At 46.9% G+C, this 23,204-nt stretch overlaps 10 protein-coding genes across 10 annotated transcripts; 6 read left to right on the forward strand and 4 right to left on the reverse strand.

The window, feature by feature from the left end:
* Positions 1–1,477: 1,477 nt before the first annotated feature.
* Positions 1,478–3,362, reverse strand: FSST1_008466 (uncharacterized protein; the record flags this gene model as incomplete). Its single annotated transcript, XM_083225353.1, has 5 exons — positions 1,478–1,944; positions 2,005–2,954; positions 3,003–3,177; positions 3,283–3,305; positions 3,355–3,362. The coding sequence occupies 5 exons, from the start codon at positions 3,360–3,362 to the stop codon at positions 1,478–1,480; spliced, it is 1,623 nt and encodes a 540-aa protein (XP_083084427.1).
* Positions 3,363–3,973: 611 nt separating this feature from the next.
* Positions 3,974–5,003, reverse strand: FSST1_008467 (uncharacterized protein; the record flags this gene model as incomplete). Its single annotated transcript, XM_083225354.1, has 2 exons — positions 3,974–4,830; positions 4,886–5,003. The coding sequence occupies 2 exons, from the start codon at positions 5,001–5,003 to the stop codon at positions 3,974–3,976; spliced, it is 975 nt and encodes a 324-aa protein (XP_083084428.1).
* Positions 5,004–5,479: 476 nt separating this feature from the next.
* Positions 5,480–7,741, forward strand: FSST1_008468 (Hsp70 family protein; the record flags this gene model as incomplete). The annotated part of the gene is made up of 9 exons (XM_083225355.1): positions 5,480–5,571; positions 5,626–6,190; positions 6,244–6,288; positions 6,346–6,412; positions 6,464–6,710; positions 6,760–6,862; positions 6,927–7,021; positions 7,081–7,333; positions 7,382–7,741. 9 exons carry the CDS (start codon positions 5,480–5,482, stop codon positions 7,739–7,741), a joined length of 1,827 nt encoding a protein of 608 aa, XP_083084429.1.
* A 469-nt stretch (positions 7,742–8,210) lies between these two features.
* Positions 8,211–8,795, forward strand: FSST1_008469 (uncharacterized protein; the record flags this gene model as incomplete). The annotated part of the gene is made up of 1 exon (XM_083225356.1): positions 8,211–8,795. One exon carries the CDS (start codon positions 8,211–8,213, stop codon positions 8,793–8,795), a length of 585 nt encoding a protein of 194 aa, XP_083084430.1.
* Positions 8,796–8,903: 108 nt separating this feature from the next.
* On the reverse strand, positions 8,904–10,400 carry FSST1_008470 (NADP-dependent oxidoreductase domain-containing protein; the record flags this gene model as incomplete). The annotated part of the gene is made up of 10 exons (XM_083225357.1): positions 8,904–8,977; positions 9,034–9,197; positions 9,263–9,378; positions 9,431–9,559; positions 9,611–9,675; positions 9,728–9,869; positions 9,917–10,094; positions 10,142–10,155; positions 10,211–10,298; positions 10,354–10,400. The coding sequence occupies 10 exons, from the start codon at positions 10,398–10,400 to the stop codon at positions 8,904–8,906; spliced, it is 1,017 nt and encodes a 338-aa protein (XP_083084431.1).
* Positions 10,401–12,446: 2,046 nt separating this feature from the next.
* Positions 12,447–13,939, forward strand: FSST1_008471 (Zn(II)2Cys6 transcription factor; the record flags this gene model as incomplete). Its single annotated transcript, XM_083225358.1, has 2 exons — positions 12,447–12,517; positions 12,565–13,939. 2 exons carry the CDS (start codon positions 12,447–12,449, stop codon positions 13,937–13,939), a joined length of 1,446 nt encoding a protein of 481 aa, XP_083084432.1.
* A 402-nt stretch (positions 13,940–14,341) lies between these two features.
* On the forward strand, positions 14,342–15,193 carry FSST1_008472 (uncharacterized protein; the record flags this gene model as incomplete). The annotated part of the gene is made up of 2 exons (XM_083223874.1): positions 14,342–15,011; positions 15,066–15,193. 2 exons carry the CDS (start codon positions 14,342–14,344, stop codon positions 15,191–15,193), a joined length of 798 nt encoding a protein of 265 aa, XP_083084433.1.
* A 172-nt stretch (positions 15,194–15,365) lies between these two features.
* FSST1_008473 (uncharacterized protein) lies at positions 15,366–17,007 on the reverse strand (the record flags this gene model as incomplete). The annotated part of the gene is made up of 2 exons (XM_083225360.1): positions 15,366–16,226; positions 16,282–17,007. 2 exons carry the CDS (start codon positions 17,005–17,007, stop codon positions 15,366–15,368), a joined length of 1,587 nt encoding a protein of 528 aa, XP_083084434.1.
* A 2,329-nt stretch (positions 17,008–19,336) lies between these two features.
* FSST1_008474 (ferric reductase family protein) lies at positions 19,337–21,518 on the forward strand (the record flags this gene model as incomplete). Its single annotated transcript, XM_083225361.1, has 2 exons — positions 19,337–19,893; positions 19,952–21,518. The coding sequence occupies 2 exons, from the start codon at positions 19,337–19,339 to the stop codon at positions 21,516–21,518; spliced, it is 2,124 nt and encodes a 707-aa protein (XP_083084435.1).
* A 546-nt stretch (positions 21,519–22,064) lies between these two features.
* Positions 22,065–22,832, forward strand: FSST1_008475 (uncharacterized protein; the record flags this gene model as incomplete). Its single annotated transcript, XM_083225362.1, has 1 exon — positions 22,065–22,832. One exon carries the CDS (start codon positions 22,065–22,067, stop codon positions 22,830–22,832), a length of 768 nt encoding a protein of 255 aa, XP_083084436.1.
* Between the last annotated feature and the right edge of the window lie 372 nt (positions 22,833–23,204).

Below are 23,204 nucleotides of genomic sequence, written 5' to 3' on the forward strand. Positions count from 1 at the left end.
GATTTGTCCCCGGATGGATGAGACTCGGAAGGACTCGCGGTGGTTTACGATCATGTCTTGGAAACACAGCGATAATAATATCTTGACATTTTCTCTCGACAATTCTTGTAAAAAAGAGTGTGACGAACTTGGGTTGGGTGGCGGCAGTCGATCGCCATGCGGAATAGAATGGAAGAATTCCAATCTTGTCTTTTTTTGATAACTCTTTATCATCGTTTCAACCGGACTTTTTATATACCTGGAGTTTTTAGGGAAAGGCTTGTCTCACGGTCGCTACGTCATGGTCTTGGGTATTCTCTTTTGCTTACATTACTTCTTGTGCTTAGCGTATAGAAGGGTGTTTTTCTCGCTTAGAAATAAATGAATACAATGCACAATCATAAACAAGATGGTGCTTATGTGACTGTTGAAAGTTCTTTCGATGAAGTAGTGTCTTGAGTTGGGTGACGACCCTTTTCGCAAGCTGATCTCTACTTGGGTAGGGGGTTATATGTCGGACAGGTTTCGCCTGTAACACTGTGAACAGTTACCTGGACCTTGGCTTTTACGACTTTTAAGCGCGATATCACTTTGACTGTCGACTACAGGAACTTAGTCAGGACAGAGAGTTTAATTAATCCTGACCCTGTGCTTTGATGTCTTGTGCTTTGAAGTACTGATTGACTATCGATCTGAGACAGTAACCTGAGACCGCCCAGACCTCTCGTCTTACTATCTCCAGCCGATCGTTTACCTGCCATGCATGATACGAGAAACACCCACTGAGACAGTTACGTTTCAAGCGTTCTGCTGTTCGCACTGTCTCGACGGTACTAGTGGTCCGAGTGAACAAGATGGTGGAAGGGTAGGTCGAATCAAGCTTTGCACCGCCACAAGTTGCTGATCTCAATAACCTTGGCACAAGGGCGTGTTGGATGATTGGATACCAGATTCAGTTTTCTTATCTAGATGTAAGATCTATAATCAACTTATCCGTGGTGGTGTTGGGACGGGTGATTGTTGATGTGACGCTGTATGTATGTGAGATGCGGTCATGTGATCTTGGCAGGAAGGGCATTCTGAATTTGATGAGACGTAATTCTACAACTCTGACTATATATTGATCATGTTGCGGTCGCTTTGCTATTAACAAATAATGTTGTCCTGTCACGAGCTTTATTATGCCTAAGTTGGTAAGATGGCCGGTTGCATTTCCATGATATGGACGGAAATAGTTGACCAACACATTCCACAAGAATCCTATCAAGTTCTTCCTTTTACACATATATTGTATATAAGAAACGTGACGGCTTTTTGTGTCTCTGGCTTTACTAGAATTGTGTACTGAATCCAGGGATCCTCCAATCATCTACATATCTATGTTCTTTGTTGCTAATCCTCTTGGTCGTAATTCCTTTGCTATACCATCGCCGATGATGCTCTACATCTTTAGTTGGTATCTAGTTATAACATCCATAGCTATTGGGCACTTCTCAGATTACGACATCCAGACTCTGCCTTTCTCCAACACAGTGAAACCGTTATAGCTGTCACCCTGTCTATCCGCTCGATAGAGACCTGGCTGTATCACAAATTTCACCAGATTCCTTGATACTGGCGGGCTTCCCACAGCCAACATCATATGAAATTGGTCAAACTGAACATTTAAATGTCCACTGATCGGCCACTTGATGAAATAAGCGGCCGTTTGACCAGACAAAAAGAGATCCATCTCGATAGCTTTGCTGACCAAAGTTTGGAGGTCACGATGATAGTGGCTAGGCCTTGGCATCCGTGGGCGACATGGCGCAAGAAGTTCATCAATGTCCATGACCACATGCTCAACTTCTTGACCACGTTGTTCGGAAGTTTGTAAGATAGAGATCATATTAGTTGTCAGGGATTTCCACTGGTAGTTTAGAGGGACAAAGTCTTCGACAACATTATCGGCTTGTAGTTTTATTGCTGTTATTCAGTAAGAAATGAGTCCACTGCCAAGGGCAAATGACTTTGAGAAGTGCTTACCGAGTCTACGCAAATCTCCCTTATAGTGACTAGCCCAACACATAGCTCCTTCAGAAGCGACGCCTCCGAATGTGAACTTTCTGAGCGCATGCCACATGGTGGCTTTTATCAGTGCAAGACCTGATTCATGGTTTGTCACGATATCTTGAGCTCCCTCAGTGACTTCACGAAGATGGTCCTGTTGAATCTTTGCCCAGGACGCGATTTTCCTATGGTTGACATCACGAAAATGATTGTCGACAAAGTTGTTGAGGCTATAGGCCAGAGTGTGCCAGTCCTTGATGAGCTCACTCTCGGGCCTATTGAGGGGAAGTTGAACTTTTGGATGGTACGTCTTTGTAGCAGCTTCGCTGCATTGGCGCTTTAATATCTCGTTATCTTCTTGCAATTGACGGACTTCATTGCATTTGTCTTTGAGCTGATGTTTCAGGTCGTCGTACTGTTTCTTGAAGTTTGTGATGGTGCCATCCGGATCAGTGAGTCGCCTTTGTAATAAAGTGTGTTCTTCGGAAATGCTAGCAACACCAGTAAAGGGCACAACCTGAAAGCCTTGAAGAGAGTGCTTGCGAAACTCTTCGTCAAGCTTCCCCGATTTATGGAGAGCTGGGGTAGACTGTCTTGTCTTGATTATGTGCTGCTGCATCGTACGTGATGGAGTTTCTGGCTCATCGCTGACTGGACGGTAGTCGAGCTGTTCTTCTTGATTGCCATTGGATTTTGCATATCGGGCAATGCTAAAGCTCCGCCTGGGTAGATGTGTGGAAGAGTTGACACTGCTGGGCACTTCCTTCTTGTCGACCAATTTGCTCGAATGCAACATCTTTTTAAACTTTGACATGCGCTCACGAAAGGACGCTCCTGAGTTCGGCTTCATTGGCGTTTCTGCCAACATGTCGTACTGTCTCTGTCTGCTTGTTGAGCGACCGCGACTTCTTGTCTGCATAGAATTGCTGCGTTGAGGTCCGTCAACGTATAAAGCTGAATGGCGGCTGACAGACCTGCGAGAAGCCGCCATACTCGCTTGGGAAACTTCCTTGTTTCTGTGCTTTATCTCCCTGAGATTACTGCCCAGCGCATTATTGAGCTTGAAGCGGAACAGTAGTTGGAACTTTGAAGAAGGCTGTCCCGTGAGAAAGCCCAAGAACGCAAGTCCGGCTGATGATAGATACTGGACTGTGGACTGTTGGTCAAAGGTTCAAAAACTAAAATCAATGAATATATTAGAATTGCAAAGATTCTATTCTTAATATATTCCTACTGTTGCAATTGACACCATACATATGCGAACATACTTGTCCCACCTTGTGGAAAAGCTCGCAATGCTGGCAGCTTTGATCAACAACTACCTACAGGATCATTGCGGCTGAGTTTCAACCCCTCATGACAACTACCCTGTGAGGCTTGGGCTCGGCTATGCTGAGACCCGGGCGGCTTTGGCCCAAAAACGGCCACACTCACGTCCTTTATGCCAAGAGACTTCTTTTATCTCGCCGAGGATAAAGATCAATAATAGTCTACAACATGCTGATACTTCTGACAATACAGTATTCAAGAGTGCAGAAAGTCTTCGATTTCCGACCCGCGAACGAAGGTGAGGAATAGATGGGCCAGGTGCTTAAGAGCCGGTTCTGCATGAGAATCTTATTTCCTATTTGCCATCATACGTTATGCTTATCCATCGGGCTGCGTTGAGTGCCAATGAGACTAAGCATGGCACACTCGCCCAGTCGCTGGTAAGCCGCCACTCAATATTTACCACTTTTCATGCGTATTATTGATCAGCTGAGCACACCTTTAAGGTCATGGTGGGATGAGTCAAAACGCATGAAACTTACTAAGAAGCTCGCAGGCTCACTGCAAACTTCGCTGGTATTACATTTGTATGAAAGGAATAATGACAACAAGCTCAAAAAGAAAATAAATGGATTGAAAAGCACACTAATACTCCCATGTCACTTCCTGTTCAAGTTTAAATTCCCAGACTGAGCTTGACTGCAACGTATGTCACGTTCAATACTAAGCCTAGAACCATTGCAGCAGTCTGACCAGATTCTCTCATAGCCTGCTTCATGCGAAGTCGCATTGGGGCACCGGGTTGAATTCGTAGCCGATTGACTGAGTCACTCATGGTTCGTAGAAGCTTTTCAGTTTGATCAATCTCACTCTTCAGCCGACGCAACTCTGCCTTGTCTGGTGGTTGCAACCCTTGCACTCGCTCCAACTCATCACCAAGGTTGCACAGCTTGAGTTGATACGACTCATGGTCCTTTTGAAGCTGTCGGACCAGGCTGATTCCAGTGGCAGTTTCGATGATTGACCGATCCTGATCAACAATTTCCTTCTGAATGTCAAGAACAACACTCTCCTGGTCTGCGAGCTGATAGACCAGGTTGTAGGCTGACTCGGCTGTGCCATTAAACTGTGCAACGAATGCGCTTTTGTCTATCATTGGGCTCCAGAAGTTATTGAGAAGTTCCTGCTCACGATGTACAGCACGTTTGCGGTCTTCGGGACGAAGAGTATTCCACATGGTCGTGACTAGAATAACATTCTTGAGCGCATCATCTCCAACGATATCTTGAAGAAGTTGAAGGTAATCTTGAGACGTTCTGGTCATTCGATTCTCCGTAATCTTGTGCAGATACAGAATACCTCGGAGCGGTAAGCCCGAGAGATGTTGAGCCGCCAGATAGTTAGTGATCTCTGCGAGAATATCCGCTTGAGATCGTTCTGTGTCATCGAAGCCTGGCGTATCGACAACAGTGATGCTTCGCTTCTGGTCTTCGTCGTCGAGAATTATCTCAACTGCCTGACACTCGCGAGTTTCTATGGTAGATTAGACGAGAGCGTTAAAAAATTGGAGACAGACAATAGATCTTACCAGAAAATAGGGAATGGCCCTCTATGACCGAATGGCGCTTTAGCTGGTTCAGAAAGTAGCTTTTTCCAGCACCAGTAACACCCATGACTAGGATAACGCCGTCGCTCTGGTCATCCATACTGAGAACTTCTCCTTTTTGCTTGATATTGTAACAGGTTTTGATTAGAAAGGTATCTTTATAGCCCTGTAACATGAACTATTTAAATATCATGGGTTAGTGACTCTTAACATGGCTTGAAAATAGGATGAGAATAATGTCACCATAGCCCTCCATGGTTTGCAACGGCCCCCAGATCATGACATGGGCTAGAGCAGGCTGGATGCACAATACCACACCCATTTCAAGCCTCATTTTGGTGCCTAAATGGCGATGATACAGAAGGCTGTGTGGCAAGGCATATCAGCTTGTTCATGTCTGCACTTCTCTCAGCCTGATTACGAAGAGGTGGCACTTTTCTTTTGGCAGTGAGGCCTCGTCAATGTCCTCAAATGATCCGCATTCTCTTCTGCTGCAAAATTTAACTAACTTGATTCCCTATAACAGATTGTACCTAGAATCAGGCATAGCTTGATACCTGTTACTAAGACAGCACAATGTCTCGTTATAGTGCGCGCATGCCCTTCGTTTTGGATCCCGACAAGTACTTTGACAAATTTGTCGCAGTAGGCATCGACTTTGGAACAACGTCAGTAATCTTTGATTATTCAGAATTTTCTTCCAAAGACTAACGATCTTCCAGATACACAGGTGTTTCCTGGGCTCGGTCAACCGACCCCAAAGACATAAACCCTATCACTGGCTGGCCCTCCGAGGATCACCGCAACAAGAATGAGATCCAAGTGCCTACTCTATATGATGTCAAGTCAGAGAAGTGGGGTTATCAGATCACACCTGATATGAACCCCATGAAGTGGTTTAAACTTTTGCTGCTGAACAAAAAGGACATCACCAAGGAAGCGGGAGGTGACTCTGTACAGCTTCGACAGACCATCGAGATTTTGGAGTCATCTGGTGATACCATCACTCCGGTTCAAGCGGTTGGCCTCTACCTCAAGAAAGTCTGGGATCACACTTATCACTCCCTTGGCTCGATGATCGACATCGACAACTTGCCTCTCCGCGATGCTATCACGGTTCTCGCCATCTGGCCCGATTATGCTAAGAACCTAATGAGAGAAGCTGCCAAGATCGCTGGTATCACAAAGCATAGAGCAATTGGAGAGACTACTCTGATAACAGTCGAGGAGCCAGAAGCAGCGGCCCTGGCCAGCTTGTTTCAACGCAACTCCTTCCTTGACATAAAGGTCAGTTCGATGTCAATTCATACGAGGAATAGACAATACTAACTTAACAATAGAAAGACGAATCTTTTGTTGTATGTGACGCCGGTAGCGGCACAATAGTAAGGCGATGACCAAACAGCATCTATTTACTCATCATCAGCTAATTCTTGAATTAGGACGTCATCAGCTATACTGTAGCATCAGAACACCCTTTCAAGCTTGAAGAATGTATCCCTGGCAGAGGTAACCCAAAGTCTCTCGCCACAATGTTACTCTTCGTCTGACTATATATAGGCAAACTGGATGGAGCGTTTCTCATCGACCAAGCCTTTTTCTCATACATACGTGGCAAGGCCAAGCTGAAGATCAAATCGCTCAAGGATTACGACTACAACCAATTCATCTCAAGAGAATGGGAGCTAGGCGCCAAGAGAAGTTTCAGCAGTGCCGATGAGCCAGATTTCTACCATTTGCATCCACCGAGTGATGCCTATGGAACCCTGGCTCGGCTGCGGAAAAAAGAGACCCTTGCAATTAGCAAGTAAGTAACACTACGCCATGGTAAAGCCAAACTAAGCAAAACCTGACAGGCTAGACATGACAGGGTTCTTTGCTAGATCGCTTACAGGTATCAAGTATTTGGTGGGCGACCAATGCAAGGAAGTCCAGTTGGTAACAGGAAAAGACCCCAAGGTGAGTTTTTCTTCCATTGGGAAACACAAAGAGAACATCAAAAATGCTAAGTATCGAACAACAGAGAATCCTGCTTGTAGGAGGCCTAGGGAGTTCCGAGTACATTTACAATGTGCTGAACGAGAGTTTTAACAACAAGATCCTGCGACCTAGCGAGGGGTAAGAAATATCTCTTTCTTGATGAACTGTAACTAAGTATACTAACTAACATCTCAAAGATGGTCAGCCGTCGCCCGAGGAGCAGTTTTGAGGCTGCTCCAAGAAAACATTGCCTCGCAGAGGGTCAGGTCACCAATGCAGACAAAGCTCCTCAATGTGCTGCCCGACGTTGTATCCCGTCGCGCAAGGTACAACTATGGTATATTGAGTGACAGACCTGTTGTAGGACTTGATCTGGACCCCCAAGACGAAGTGTCCATAAATCCAGAAGGGGTCAGAGTGACTTCCCGAATGGGTTGGTATTTGCGCAAGGTAAAGCCTCTTACGGCCCTATACAAGCTCCGTACTAACAGAGACTAGGGGGAAAAGGTCGACAAAGAGTCCCGAATCCCATTGCCATATCATACGTACCGCCGAGCGTCGGAGAAACTGCCACCGAAATGCACCTTTGAAATCATGTATTGTGGAGACAACGTTGCGCCTAAGAGAAAGACTTCTAGTGTACTCCCCTTATGTCGTATCGAGTGTGCATGGGATAAGCCTCTGGAGGAGTGGAAGACAGTAGGTGATCCATCCAAAGGGTGGAAAAAGCACGATGATCTTGAAGTGGAAATGTGGTTGCGAGGTGAACCCAAGTGGATGATTCGAGTTGGATCGAAGAGGCAGGAGCATCGTTTCGATATAGAGTATATCAGTAGTGAGCTGGCATTGAGAAGATAGTGCTGTAATATTATTATTTTCCAGTCCACAACTTGCTGCTATGCCTTTTGTGTTGTTAATCACTCGCTTTCTAGATAATCTGCGGTTGAATTTGGCACCAAGACCTCTTCTTATAAGTTTTCTTCTCCAAGTTCCAGATGCCATTTTTACACCTATCCTTCACGTAAGTTAACAATACCACCACTTTGAACGTCAGTAGATACCCTTGTAAGTTTGAGGTTTTTATCTTCAGCCACTCAGCTTTAGTACTGTCGTGGTGATCTGCAATTAATAGCTTCACTTCAGATGAGTTGTAATCTTACCCCACAGTAAGCGGGCTTCACTTCATGGCACTAGAATTGGGGACACTTATGCTTGTTCCAGACCGCTATACCACGTGTGGAAGGAATTACGGCATTTGTTTATAAGAAGCCACCAGTCTTCTGTCTCTCTGAACATCGTCGTTCTCGATTAGCTCCGATTTTGCACAATGTCGTCAACAAGAAATTCTATTCACGACCACCTTTGCGATCTCTATCGTGAATATCGCCAAACAAAAGACATTGCTGATAAAGCTATTTTCTTCTCCCCGCAGTGCCACCAGACATGCCGTACAAACCCATCCTATGCGGCAAAAGACAGAGAAACTATCATCAAGTATCTGCTCGAGGCTGGCCCCGTCATTGAAGATATCTATCGAAATGCGGGGTGGCTCCAAGACCAAACCCGCACTGAGACCGATCCGCCAAGAAGCTTTTACTCAATGCGACCCCTCAATAGCAACGAGATGACAGATTTTGGGACCATCAAGGAACTAGCATCTGCTGGCTTTGAATCGGCAGAGGAAGTGAGGAACAAAGCTAAGAACGAGAAATGGGAGGGACTGCGGGTTAACATGTGGACCAAAGATGGAACTGATAGGGGAATTTTAGTCAAGGTTCACTACTGGTGGCGCATAGAACCTCTGGGGTCAGAGGTCGGTACATGGAAGCAGATATTCCATGACATCCTGTACCTGGGGCCAAGAGATGGCACGGAGACGGATGCAGGCGGCGAGGTAGTTGAGGAAAAGTGATCACTCCAAGAAGATGGTATTTTCATTTGAATGGTATCATATTGTGACTTTGACGTCTATCATCTTTTTCTAAAGTCTGAAACACTCAAGCCTTCCTTTTTCATCTATTTAAACGATAACCTGGTGGGTAGCAGGCTTCTCAGCCTCATCGCTAAAGATGTTGACGTTCCATCGAGGCTTGTCTGTAGCACATACATAGTCAGCACTGTTTCTTTGCTGGGAATTTATATCAACTTACTGGCGACGTAGGGAACGTTGTAACGGCGCTGCTGCTTGCCAACCTGCTCAACCTCCTTGATGTCCTCCTCGGAGAGGTCGATCTCCTGGAAGTTCTGAGCGATACGCTTAGGGGTGACGGACTTGGGGATGACACTGTGGCCACCGACTTGGGCCCAGGCAAGGCTGTTAAAGTGAATGTTAGCATGCATAACCTTGTTGAGTGTGAGGGGCTGATTGCTATGACGTACAGGACTTGTGTGGGTGTGACCTCGGTGCCCTTCTCCTTGGTAAGACGCTCGGAAACGGCCTTGACCTCTGAGTAAGTGAAGAGAAGAGGAGCGTTGACCATGTTGTTTCCAAAGGCCTGTAAGCACAGTTAGTATCAACATATTTCAGGGTTTGTGGTGTAAACATACGGAGTAAGCGGTAACGTGAATGTTCTTCTCCTTGCAGAAAGCAATGAGCTCAGGCTGGATGAGGAGAGGGTGACGCTCGATCTGGTTGGCAGCGGGGGTGACACCAGTGCCCTTGATGAGAGCCTCGATCTTTGAAACATGTTAGCACAAATGAATCTCATATGCTGAAGTACTACTTACGTGCTCCTTGGTGTGGTTGGAAACACCGACGGCGCGAGCCTTGGACTTGGGCAATTCGGTCATGGCTACACATTAAATCGTCAGTTAATTACACTTGCTATGTCAAGTTAAACTCACCCTTCCATGTGTCGACGATGGAGATGCTGTCGTCAATCTCGACGTCGCCATCAGGCTCGTTTCCTCCGGTCAGAGGGAAGAGGTCCTGGCCGACGTGCTTCTGGCTGCCCTTGAAAGAGACGGGGAAGTGGACAAGGTAGAGCTGTTCATGTTAGTTTTTGCGGTGGTGAATCGATGACGAGTACTTACGTCAAGGTACTCGAGGCCGAGCTCCTGGAGGCAGTCATCGAGAGCGGCCTCGACGACCTTGGGGTCGTGCTGGGAGTTCCAAAGCTTGGAGGTGATGAAGACATCCTCACGCTTCAGGCCGGGGATCTCAGCGAAAGACTTCTTGAGAGCCTCGCCGATCTCGGGCTGGTTTCCGTAACTGAGAGATTTAGCGTGGATAATCATGGTAGAGCAAGGAAAACGTACACCTTGGCGAGATCCTGGATAGATATGTTAGTGAGGAGAATTTGAAGAAAGATAATGTTAGTAACTCACCAAGTGGCGGTATCCAACCTTGAGGGCCTCGTAGACACCTTGGCCGACCTCACCAGGAGAGGCTTGCCATGTGCCGTAACCCAGAAGACTGGGGGGTATGACAGTTAGTTTGTTGTTGTTGTTGGTTCTGTTGATGGACTTACGGGATCTTGGCACCGGTGTTGAGAGTAAAGGTTTTTCCTTGAGACATGATGATTTATGGTTGATTCTGCTTTTTGATAGTAAAGAAGATGAGGAAAAAGATCAAAGTCTTGAGCTCATGATGGCTCATGGAAGAGACATTTATAGCCCCCCCAGAATTTCTAGCTGTACCCCGCTATTGCAAGACGCTAGGAAAGAGGATACCAAGGACGACAAATAGAGGGGAATTTACCCCAAGCGCTCCAATCTTTTTGCTTGATGAGCTGGAGAATCAATGACGTTGCAGCCATGAGATTGGTGCGCAAGATTTGAGAGAAATATTAATAAAAATTGGAGTTTCACGTGTAGTTGTTGAGACGTCGCAGTATGTCATCTGTCATCTGTCATCTCATCTCATCTCATCTCATGTCTGCTGACATGATGCATCTCTATCAGATTGCCGATTGCTCCCAGATCTCTCTCTTTGGGGGATATCTAGGAACCTGTACCTACTGTTGGTACCCCAAAAATACCCCCACAGACTGCCCTGTTATCACTAGAGATATTTTTCCATTAGCGGGTTCGGATATCTGCTTTCCCAGCCCAGACCGCGATCCCCCCTCATCCATGATCTCAATTTAGACACCACCTAAGATAACTTGAAGTGTCACCCAATTGTTCGTCATGAAATAAACGCAGCTACGTCAACAAGGTAGGATCCCCAAGGTGTGAAGATTTTTCACCAGATTTAGCCAAGGTGACATTCGCGACGAATATAGCGTCGACTACCTTTGACAAGACTCCAATAGCCGCTGCAACGCAATAGTAGATACCACATCTGTACCACAGTGACAGTGGTATCGACTTCATGCATTCGACCATGCTGGCACAGAACCCGTGCGTGATTTGGCCAGGTTCCCCTCTGTGTATATCAGGAGCTGCCTGTACAGCCGCAACAGTCGCTGGAACCCATAGGAGAAGCTTTGCAGCTTTGGATAAAGCATAGTGCATCATGATGATACGACTAACTAGCCTAGCTTCATTTGTCTCCAGGTTACCACTAAAGTTATGATTGCCTATAGACAATTGAAGGCTTTCATCGATAGCAACCTCTATGGTCTCTTCAACAAGACAAAATGACAAGACGGTAAGAACAAACTGTAGCCACTGCATCGCTGTGATGGAGCCAAGATATCTCTTTGAAGCACCTAGTGACGAAGGGGTGTTGGACAGAATTGCATGAAGCCACAGCAGTTGGACCGGAGCAGAGACCATCATCAAGACGCACTTGCTGAGGCACACTGGTAAATATTTGGCAAGAAAAGGCAGAGCCAGTTTTCTTGAAAAAGACGCTATAAACCATAACAAGATACCTTTGGTCGGATAGATAACACCCAAGAGAGAATTATTGGTCTGTTGCGCCATTATACCACTTGACCTCGCATCCGAATGAGGAAAAATGACAGAGCGAACATGGCGCGAAGTAGTAAATGTTGGATAGAATACGAGATATGGGTAAGGAGCCTGGAATTGAGAGTTAGTTCAAGACATTCTGGGATGTGGTAATGAGTCTAATGACTCACAATGAACAAAAGTGGCTCAAGCAGATAGCCTAGGAACTGATGCAACGTAGCCATTCAAGCGGTTCGTGATATAGCTTTCAGTATTAACGTGTTGCTTATGGCGACAGTGAGATTTGAGATGAATTAGTTTGAGAAATTCCTGATTGAACACAAATATGATGTTCAATAAGAAGAGAGATTGGTAGGTATTTGAGTTTGACAGCTGTCGGGCCGATTATTGATTGTGCCCATCAGAAATAACAAAGTGGCCTCAGCCCAGTTCCGATGAGCAGTAATATTCAGAGTAATTCGGAGGAATTCTCGACCAACAGGCATGGTTGAGGCTGAACAACTTTGTTATCATTGGTTCTTCTATACGCGCACGTCGATCCATCGGCACGGAACTCAAAGATGGAAGTCATAACTAGCGGAATAACCCTGTAGGCCGAGCAGACTAGCCTTTTTGACAGTGCTGGTGCCTGTTTGATAGCCTGATCTCCAGTCTTCTTAACTCGGCTTTCTCGGCCCAGGTCTTGTCGCATTCACTACCACAAATGGACCTTTCTGTACGCGCACAAAGACAAAGGGTATTCGCCCCCAAAGCACGCACGGGATGTCTTACATGGTAAGTTATCCATGTTACCTATACTATGTGCTAACTGAAAGAATCAGTAAAAAAAGACACAAGAAATGCGGCGAGGAAAAGCCAACATGCCTGCGTTGCAAGGCAGGTGGCTACGTCTGTGATGGCTACGACACTAAGAAAGCAGCGCCATCTGCGAAGTCGCGTACTGGCTCTCTTCCACCCCTAGCAGCGAAGCGCCCTCTGGTGGCCAACACTCCTAGAAGACCCCTGATCCAAGGCAATGCGATGGAGTCCAATTACTACACATATTTCTTCTCCAACATTATCGGCCACCTCGAAATCTCCCCCTCACTGAACAGGGAGTTTTGGAACAAGACACTTCTAGCGCCTAGTCAAAGTAGTGTCTGCGTCAGGCATGCGGTATTAGCACTTGGAGCGACATATTATCAATACGCTGCTGGAACCGCACAACCATCGACAGTATCTCTTGACCGCTTCATCCTGTGGCACTACAATGAATCCATATCCAAGCTCGCATATAGTCATGACACATCACCAGATCTTTCTACAATATTGACATGCTGCATCCTCTTTATCATTCTCGAAAGTCTCCGTGGCGATTTTGAAGAGGCAATCCTACATCTCGAGTCCGGCATAAAGATTCTGTCAAATCATACACCCAATACTTACTTACCAAACGGCCAAGTTCAAGAGCTTGCGAGCATCTTTCACGCAATAAGCTCTCAGGTTGCTATATTCTCCGAAGATCGCCTCTTCCCAGACGTGACGCATCTCCTGATGCCATCAAAGAAGAGGAAAGGGATCCCAGGTGAATTTCGCGATCTTGACGAAGCCGAAGATACCATGAACAAGTTTGATGATGTGATTAATGAGATTAGCTGGGACATGGACCAAGACTGGGATAATGAAGATTCAGAGTGTGTTATACGGTGGGTAAAATTGCGCCAAGAGGTGCGAGATTGGAACGATCAGTTTGAAGTTCTCATAAACAAGATCACAAACAACGGCAAGAAGAAAGTTCAAGTTGAGAGAATACTCAATTTGAGAATACAACACAAACTATGGGAAGTACTCCTCGACGGCGAATGCAACGAAGACGAAGCAGACATCGATCCAGCAGAGTGCAACCTCCTCCTTGATCAGGTCGAGCGACTCTGGTGCAATCCCGCGAATCCGCGATTCGGCCTGAAGATTGATCTAACTGCTGCGATATACCAGTTTTACGTTTATTGCCCCGATAATCAAGTGCGGCAGCGTATCATTACGCTGTTGCGCTCACAGAAACGGAGAGAGATTATATGGGATAGTGGTGATCTTGCGGACTTTCTGGAAAAGGATATGTGGCAGAGAGCTATCGGGCTTCAAACTGAGAGATGGCCTGATATTGGACCGTCGAAATATGAAGGTGCTTTGTTGGTTCTTAGACCGAGGGCGCAGTGATTCGTGTGTCATGTGGGATCATGGACTAGATAGAACGGCAAGGGATGAAGTTGGGTCGACTACATTAGGAATGCATCTAAAAGTTAGTCAACACAATGGTATTTGCTGATCATCTCTGCTGAATAGCCTATACGTCCCATCTAATCGGACTACGGCATGGCAATCATGCAAGATCTCGCCACTATACCACGGGCCGAGCTGGCACAAGGCGATTAGCGCTAGACCCTGAATCAGACATACTTTACGCTGCAAGCTACACGATTCGTCAATTTGTACGCACGGCCATGCCAATGCCGGGCAGAAGCTACATATAAAAATGACCACATTCCATCTGCATTGTTTCTGTTATTGTTTTGGTATCAACGCTATCTTTCTAATACTAGACTTCAAAACATTCTCACCATGCGGTTTGACCATCTTCTCTCTACCACTATGGCTGCACTCTCCTCAGCTATGTGTACCGTACGACCAAAAGCTGTCGTATATCGCGGTCCGGCGTCATCCCCAGGCTGTCCCGAGGCCATCGGTCACCTTCTAGAATCCTCGTCCTACCATTTCATGGTCATTTATGCTGGCCCGAAAGAGCAAGTTGATGTCACCGACGAAACACTGCAGGGAGCCACCATCTACGCTCACGGCGGTGGCCCAAATTGGGAAAAGGCGTACCGTCAGACGAAGAAGTACCAAAAGACGATCCAGAAGTTTGTTAGCAATGGGGGCCATTACATGGGCTTCTGTCTAGGCGCGTATCTTGCTGGGCCCAATGACGGATACGACTTACTGCCCAGAGGCGTAGAAACCGATCAAGAGATTGAGAGACGACGAGCACAGGTCAAAGATGAGGATGATACTGTTATTCAAGTCGATTGGACCTTTAGTTCCGGAAGAACTGATAAGCAACGTTGGTTGTACTTCCAAGACGGCGTTGTCATCAAAGGTCTAAATGAAAAGACACCTGGGCATGTCATCGGAAGATATTCTTCTAATGGCGATGTGGCTGCTTCGGTCACACCATACGGTAAAGGTTGGGTTGGACTTGTTGGGCCTCATCCAGAAGCCGACAAGACTTGGTGTAAGTGCCTATCCAATCCTCCGGTTGTAATGTGCCTTGCTGATTTTGCCAAAGACGAAGACGCTGAGATTGAGAACCCAGAAGGTATTAGATATGATATCGGGCATGACTTCATCCAGGAAACTCTGAATGGTGGTTCTGGAAGAGCGATGGGGACCGTTGATGGATGTAGTCCCAGTTAACTTGCCGGAAACACACGGCGCTTTTATAACTTGTGTAAATTTAAACACTTTACGTTCGGACATCTTAACAGTCTCTTCCTTGTCTTCGAAACCGAACCCCTGTGATGTCTGTAAATTCACTAAAACTAAGGATAGAGCAGTTTCTAGCAATAGTTAGACAGCCTAAGCTTCTTTATGCGCAAATGTAACTTTCCCAGTCATCAACGTCCCCTCCCTTCTTCAACTTCGCAATCTGCGGCCATGTACAAAGCCTCCTTGTTCTGCTTTCTCCATTCTCCGGACCCCAACTCTTGATACCCGCCACTGGTTCCGTTCCCTTCTCGACCCAATCAACCATTGCAGAAGTAAAGTCGTATTGTGCCGGTACGTATGGATATTTTGCGTTCATAGACCCGCAGTGTCCGCCTCCAGGTATCATAACGAGCTTGACAAAGTCGTTCTCTGCTATGGTCACTTCTTTGCCAAGAGTGTCGCGTGTTATAGCCTCGACGTGCTCCATTGACCACTGTGGGGAGATGTTGGGGTCTGCCCAGCCAGCGTGAACGATCATTTTCCCACCCCTATTCCGGAACGAAGTCAGGTTTGTTTCGATGGCGTTGATAAGTGGGCCGGTTCTAGTATCCATGAATTCCACGTCTGATCCCCAGTTGAACTCATCAGCGTTGTAGGACATGTTCTTGTACACGAGGTTTTGCAACATAGGCACGGTAAAGGCATTTGATAGGGCGCCTTGAACTTGTGGTAGACTCCAGCCTGCTTCGGAACCCAAAGCAAGGCCAGGGAAAAGGGACGCGCGGGCATCAGAGTGCACAGGGCCATGGTATAGTGCCTGGGCGGCTTCTACTTGTTCTTGAGTCAGACAAGTGGTATTTTCCATCCCATCTCTTTGGCAAGATAGAGATGAGATGTTGAAATGGCAGTCGAGTGGGTTCTGTATCACATTGTCTTTGACGCCGTCTAGAAGATCGCATTCTTCCATAACATTGGACTGTATAAGAATCAAGTGTTCTGGTGACAGATTCGTCGCATTTTTCTGCGTTATATTAATAAGCAAACAATGAATACAGACTTGCCTTTGGGTAACTTGCCTTGGTGTGTTGCGCATTCCACAGAAAGCTCAACAGCATGTGCGTGAACCAGTTCGCAGGACATCCGGCTATAATACCATCAAACAACCCGGGCCTCAGTTCAGCGAGCGAGAACCCTTGTGCCCCACCAGCCGAACAACCTCGAAAGTAAGAAAAGTCTGGTTCTTTTCCATGGAAAACCTCGATCAGCTGTTTTGACGCTGGCGTGAACAAACTGATCGCATCGCGCATCCAGGCTTTGACTTGTGACTCGTCATGCAAGAATGGCTGGTAAATACCCGGAGCGCCCATCCCCGGCATATCTCCAGCCATGTTATCAGAGGCTAAATGACCGGCATCACCACCAGCTACAGCGAATCCGAGATCATTGTTAAGTTCCACCATCATGTCTGCCTGGCTGATTTCACCGCCTTGGCCGCCGTTGCCGATGGCCATGAAGCGTGATGCGTAGTGATTTGCATCGGGAAGCCAAAGTTCAAAGATCAGGGAGTTGTTGTTGCCATATTGGACTGAGGCGCAAATTTCACAGAATGGAATTTTGTTGTGTGTCCCAGAGATATTGAGTGCACCGACGGCATGGTAGGTGGTGCTGAGAATGGTTGCGTTATGCTCGACGAGGCAGGTCGACTGTGCCAGAGATGCACATTTGGGTTCATCGCAGTATACCACTGCAACCAGTTGGGCTGCAGTTAATGTGACGAGCTTGAAGCATGACCAGAAACCCATGGTGACGAATGTGAAGGGGCCAGATTATCGATATGCGTATGGCCGCATGCGACAGGACCTTTATGCAGTGTTTTGTTCTTTGGGGCAGTGAATCACTCCACAGATATTCTCACCACAGCTGCAAAGTCGGAGAGGAAGTATTTGTATCAGGATAAAATAATAATAATTTGACAGCTGATGCATTTAATGGACGTGACAGACGATTGTCATCATCTGTATTTATCCATTCCCAATAGCCTCTTGGTCGTATTTTGCCCCCGTTTTGTGAGACACCACAGTTTCAGTAACTTGCTCAATCTCAGCCATCACTATTAATCTATTGGATACGTGATCAATGTTTGCTATGTGCGGGCGGCAGATTGGCAATCAACCCGAATCTTGCTCAGGGTTAGATCGCAGGCATGACAAATGATTGGTTCCTATTCTTTGTTTCACAGTGTCATGTAAAACAATCTGGGATCTGTGTAACCTGATATATCGGATTCTGGGAGATTTTGAGCGTTTACTACCAAGTTGATTTCTCCTGTATATCAAAAATGAAAGGAACTCGTGAATGATTCCCACACTTTAACTGCCTCTCTAAGCAATTCCAATGCAATACCTGATTAAAGAAGGAGTGTTTCTTACGAGCCATAAGAGAGATGCCTAAGTTCCTTAGTCAAATCTTACTCACCCAGCTCAACGTGGAAAAGTGCTATAGAAGAGCCTCTATGGCTGCAAGCATTCGAGAACGGATACTTGGACGTGTTCACGTATGTACCAGACGGCCTCCCACGTTCCCTCAGGCCTTTTCTTGACTTTTATCCCACTTGGAACCGAAATGAGAGAACAAAAGGTCCCGTTAGGCCATGTGACGATGGTGTTGCGATTGACCTTACGAGTAGGAAGTTCCACGCAAGCCATTATGAAAAGGGCATCAAGTCATCTCGTCAGACCCATCCCGCGTTCGGAGGCTTTCAGAGCACGTCGGAGAACGAATAAGCCATAGCCAAAAACCCTGTCTCTTCCAAGGAATAGAGATTACGCGCATTATCCCACCGAAGAAATGGCTTCCTTTTTAAGCGGGAGAACAGCCCACGTGACAACCCAGACCGCTAATCATACGCAAGAAACTTAATTCATGCGAGCCATACTTCAGATACTTGATCAATGTATTGTAGTAAGAGATATTCGGAATGTCGCCTTCCGTTCTTCGCCAATGACGTCCCTCCAACAAATTGATAGACAGTCGGAATATCCTCTTCCGAGCCATTAAGCGAGGCCCCTGATATTGAAGAACCTGGGCTCACGGAATGTCCGCCTCCGATATTTCTAGATTAGCGAAAACAATAAGACATCCTGGGTCCGAAACAACAATCGCAACATTTCTGGTTCTAAGACAGCAATATTGCATAGAGAAACAATGTAATGGGTTCTGATGATAAGGTCGAAACGAGATCTTGGTCAACTGATGCCTTGAAAATTACAATCGCCGGCTTGTTCTTCCGTCCTTCCAGACGGTTCAGGATCTCGGAGCAATCATAACAGCCAAGGACCGCCACCGCGGCTCTTCTCAAGTCTCTCTCCGGCCCGCATCTCACCTTCTGATCGGTTTGATATATCTTGTTTATGAGCTCGATGGGCTTCATCGTTCGATGTAAGCAAATCTAGAATGGCCAATGTTACAGCATGTCTTACAGCAACATTAATATTGGATGCCACCTATATTCTCGAGCACCTTCATGAATATGATACAACCGTGACTGATGAGTGACGCTACCTTGTTTCCTCTACCATGGGTCTCTCTTGCGGGCCGCCAACTGCAGTGCAACCCCCTTCGGCCACGTTCTTGTAGATAGATTCCTGGGCATGTGCCAAGAGAAACCTTAAACCAGGCGGGCCCGACGGACCAAACTGGCCGAATATGCGGTTCTAGACGTTTTGCTAATACTCTGGAACAGCTTTCGGGGTGGGCCGAGATAAGCGTCCAAAATTGACACGATCAGAAGGGAAAAGAATCGTGACGGCTTCCCAGTTTGGACGACTCGGACGCCAAAGCGGCTAGTTGGGCCATGGTCTGGGCAGGCTCTCCGGCAGTCAACCGGTAGCGTTAACCTGGGGTAATAGAGTTTATCAAATCACGATCACCGGATGAAGTGTTGAACTTTGACAAGTAGCCTTGTGAGGCCCGGGGAGAGGGAGATGCCATGTTGATGTATAAAATAGTTGACATCCCTCGATCCTTCCGACGTCAGGTCCATGCATATCACTTTCGATTTATTATTACTCAGGGATATCACTTGACACTTGAGCCGATAGCGTTACAAACGACCCCAAGAGACCCTCCAGTATGTTACACCGCCGAGGGTCAAGTACCAGCATGGCTTTACTACACAGCTTCACCCTTTGGGCACTCCTGGCTCTGTATACCAGCTCAGCCTCAGCCACAAGTCTCCCAGGTTACGGGCTGAACTTGTATGATCCTCTCTGCGCCGAGTCATGTGTTCGATCCTTTGCTCTTCTGAAGCTTCCATGCTCCATCGTCAGCCCTGGCGTGCACAAACGGGCTACACATTCACCAGTCTTCACTCCACCGAGTTGCAAAGCCAACAATGAAGCATTTCTGACATCCGTGGCATCATGCTTCAGCGCCAAATGTTCTGAGGAGAAGATGTCCAAGCTTGAGGGCTTTTGGGAGGAGACAGTCACTGGCACTAAGCATGTCCCTGCAAAGTGGACTTATAGCGAGGCCCTTGCTGAGGTTCAAGAGAACCCGGCCAAGTATCAGCTCAAGCCTACAGACTTTTCTCTCAATGAGACATCAATAGTTGAGCCTACGGCGTATCTAAGGCAGTGGAATCAGCTTGGAGGATACAGGAATGAAATGATTATCGAGTCAAGATACAGGTACGCTTTGTTCGTATTGGCCTCAAATCTGATGGGACTGACTCAAACCCTCAAATAGCATCACCCTTGTCGTCCTTGCACTCGGTCTACCAATCGTGATTACGTGGCTAGGCTACATGCCTTACATTCCATCAATCTACGACAAACTCAAGCCATACATGCTCTACCCCAGCACAATTGGCACCTACTCTGTCCGGCCTCTACCTTTCAAGCTCGGAAACGTTCCAAACATGGGTCAAGCACTCTTCATCATCATCTTTGTCTCTCTCACTGTCGTCTTCGCCGCCATCGACTATGACGTCCGTCAGCCTAATGCCCGTTTCGACAGCACTAAACGCGAACAGTTGGCTTACCTCGTGTACCGCACTGGATCGCTCGCGTATGCTCTCCTCCCAGTGATTGTTCTCTTCCCCTCGAGAAACAACATCCTCCTGTCACTATCTAACTGGTCACGTTCAACTTTCATCCTACTTCACCGCTGGGTCGGAAGAATCTTTACGCTTCTTGCTGTACTCCACGCCATATTTGCCTTGGCTGGTTCCAAGAGTCTTGGTTCTACTGATTGGAGACGATGGGGTTCTGCTACTGTTATTCTCTCGGTTATCACTACTTTTGGAAGCGGTCTGTACTTCCGAAAGGCCAACTATGAGCTCTTCTTATTGATGCACGTCATCTTGGCCGTTTTTATCGTCGTCGGATGCTGGTACCATCTCATCAAGCGTTATGAAGCTATCGGCCTTGACTTTCCAAACCACTCATATGGTCAGGAAATTTGGCTATATATGGCATGCGCCATCTGGTTCTTTGAGCGTCTTGTACGAATCGTCCGTGTTGTGAGACTGGGCATTCTAAGATCCAAGGTCAAAGATATCGGATCTGGGTACGTCCGTATCGATGTTCCTAATGTCCGGTGGGGATTGGATCCCGGCAAGCACGTCTTTGTCTATTTCCCAACTCTCGCTCCTTTTCGACCCTGGGAGAACCATCCCTTCTCAGTCATTCCTACAGTTGCTCTTCGAAGTCACGGATCAGCTTCCTCCCCTACCTCTCCGATCTCACCAGGCGGATCTTCTGGTTTCGAGGACATGGAGAAGTCGGTGGCACAAATTGGATCCAGAAGCATTTTACCTTCAGCAGAGAACTCGGCTGGAGTGACTCTCTTCGTCAAGAAATCAACCGGTATCACAAAGCATCTACGAAGTCACGACAGGCTTTTCACCTTCCTTGAAGGTCCTTACCCGGGTAACGACACTACTCAGATCCTTCGTTGTGACAGACTTCTCCTGATCGCAGGTGGAGTTGGCATCACGAGTGTTTTCGCGCTAGCCCATAACCACTGGAATGTGAAGTTAGCATGGTCTGTCAAGGAGGATGCGCGCTGTCTCGTTAACGAACTGGAACCGGCTATGGATGCCATCAGCACGGCACAGGTGGATGTGAGAGTAGGCTCACGGTTCAATGTGACCGCTTTGATCGACGAGGAAGCTTGCCGGGGATGGGAAAGGGTTGGAATCGTGGTTTCGGGACCGGGATCGCTTTGCGATGACGTGCGAGCGGTCGTGGCAGGTATAGCACGGAACTCTCAGACTGTTTTTGAGCTTGAGGTGGATGCATACTCTTGGTAGTGAAGGAAGAAGAGTTTCTCCTGAGCATGGGTTATTGAGTAGCAAGGAGAGGTGATGATGTTTTGTTTGTGATAGATATGTAGCGTTTCCACCAAAATCCTATCTATTTTTTGTCGATACGTTCATGATCGATATTCTAACCATGACTCCCTAGCTTCAAGACTCTATGCAATGCAATGCGAATGCCACCAGGATCGATTGAGGCCCACTGCCTGTAGATCGTTTCTCATTTCCCCTGTCAAAGATATGTATGTCACTGTCCCCTATCCAGGTACTTGGTCTAGGCCCTGTTGAGCCTCTTGAGTGAGTCTCGATCTGAACTCATCCACTTTTAGGACCAAACCTCAGCCCCCATTGGCCAAACTGACAAGATCAATCTGCCACCAACATCAATAGTTTAGAATAGTCAACGATGGTTTAATAGGATACCGTATGGTTATTTAACAGAACAAGAATAACAATAAGAGGAATCTGTATTATGTGTTCTGTTTGATCTTTACATCTCCTCATCTCCATTTTCTTCCGACCTTTGTCACTCGTTTCACAATGGTTTCTCATACCGTGCTCGCCGGAGTTTTGGCTGTGCTTTCTTCTCGAGCCGTCTTGGCTGGACCATGCCGTGTGGTCTCTTCCATCGAAGCTACATACTCGACAACCCTCGTTGTGTCTACTTCCACTGGGATCCAATCCACGGAGACACTGGAGACTTCTTCTACTGTTCCTACGACCGATGTCGTAACTTCTACCGTCACTGAGGAGGTTACTACGACCGCTGCCGATGACTTGACAACCACTACCACTGTGGCCTACGCAGTCCCCACTACATTCAAACTGCGTGCTCGTGGCAACGTTGCTGATGGCTTGGCACTCAAGTCAGAGGGTAACCCAGGTGGTTGGCTAGCTTTTGGTGAACTCCCAAATACTTTCGAAGAAGTCATATTCAGCTTCGACGAGGCAACAGGCCATATCCAGTATGACTCCGAAGATGTCTGCGTTTACTACGACGACGATGGTTTAGCCGCCCAAGTCAGAACGTGCACTTCTGTACTGTCTGGCAGACAAGACTCTCTTATCTGCGAGAAGCCCACTAGCAACCAGCTCAAGTGTATGATCCCAGGGAAGACGTGCTCTAACCCTCCATCTTGGCCCATAGCCTTATGCACTCCCACCGGTGACGAATGGGCTCAGTTTTTTGTGAGGCCGTACATCAGCGGCTCATTCCTGTTTTATCTGGGCAATGGGAACGCGATGGCTGACGAACTCGAGGATATGGATTTGCGACCTGTTGATATTCAATTGAGTGGGACGATGTAGATGGCTAACACCGCTGACTGGGTTGAGAGTCGTTTGTACTTATGTTACCATGCCCATCTTCTTATACCGATAACTTCATATATATAGGCTGTCCACAGTTTGATTGAATTGATTTGTTCTTGACCTGGTTGAAAGTCTGATTGATATGAGGATGAATTGGTTCCAAATTTAGCCCGGTACTTATGATCTATCTTTGATAGTACTCCATAAGGACCAAATCTGTTAGTGTTCAAGTAGCTTTGAGGACAGCCAGTCTGTGGATTCGGTTCCGTGCACGACTCAGTAATTGCAACTTTTAAACCTAGGTAAAATAGAACATTGACATCATTTAATCTTGGTTAGAAGGAATGCGCAATGACATGAATCACAATT

This window comes from Fusarium sambucinum, chromosome II (assembly GCF_050947815.1).
Source record: "Fusarium sambucinum isolate potato_lamoka chromosome II, whole genome shotgun sequence".
Classification (NCBI taxonomy): Eukaryota; Fungi; Ascomycota; class Sordariomycetes; order Hypocreales; family Nectriaceae; genus Fusarium; species Fusarium sambucinum.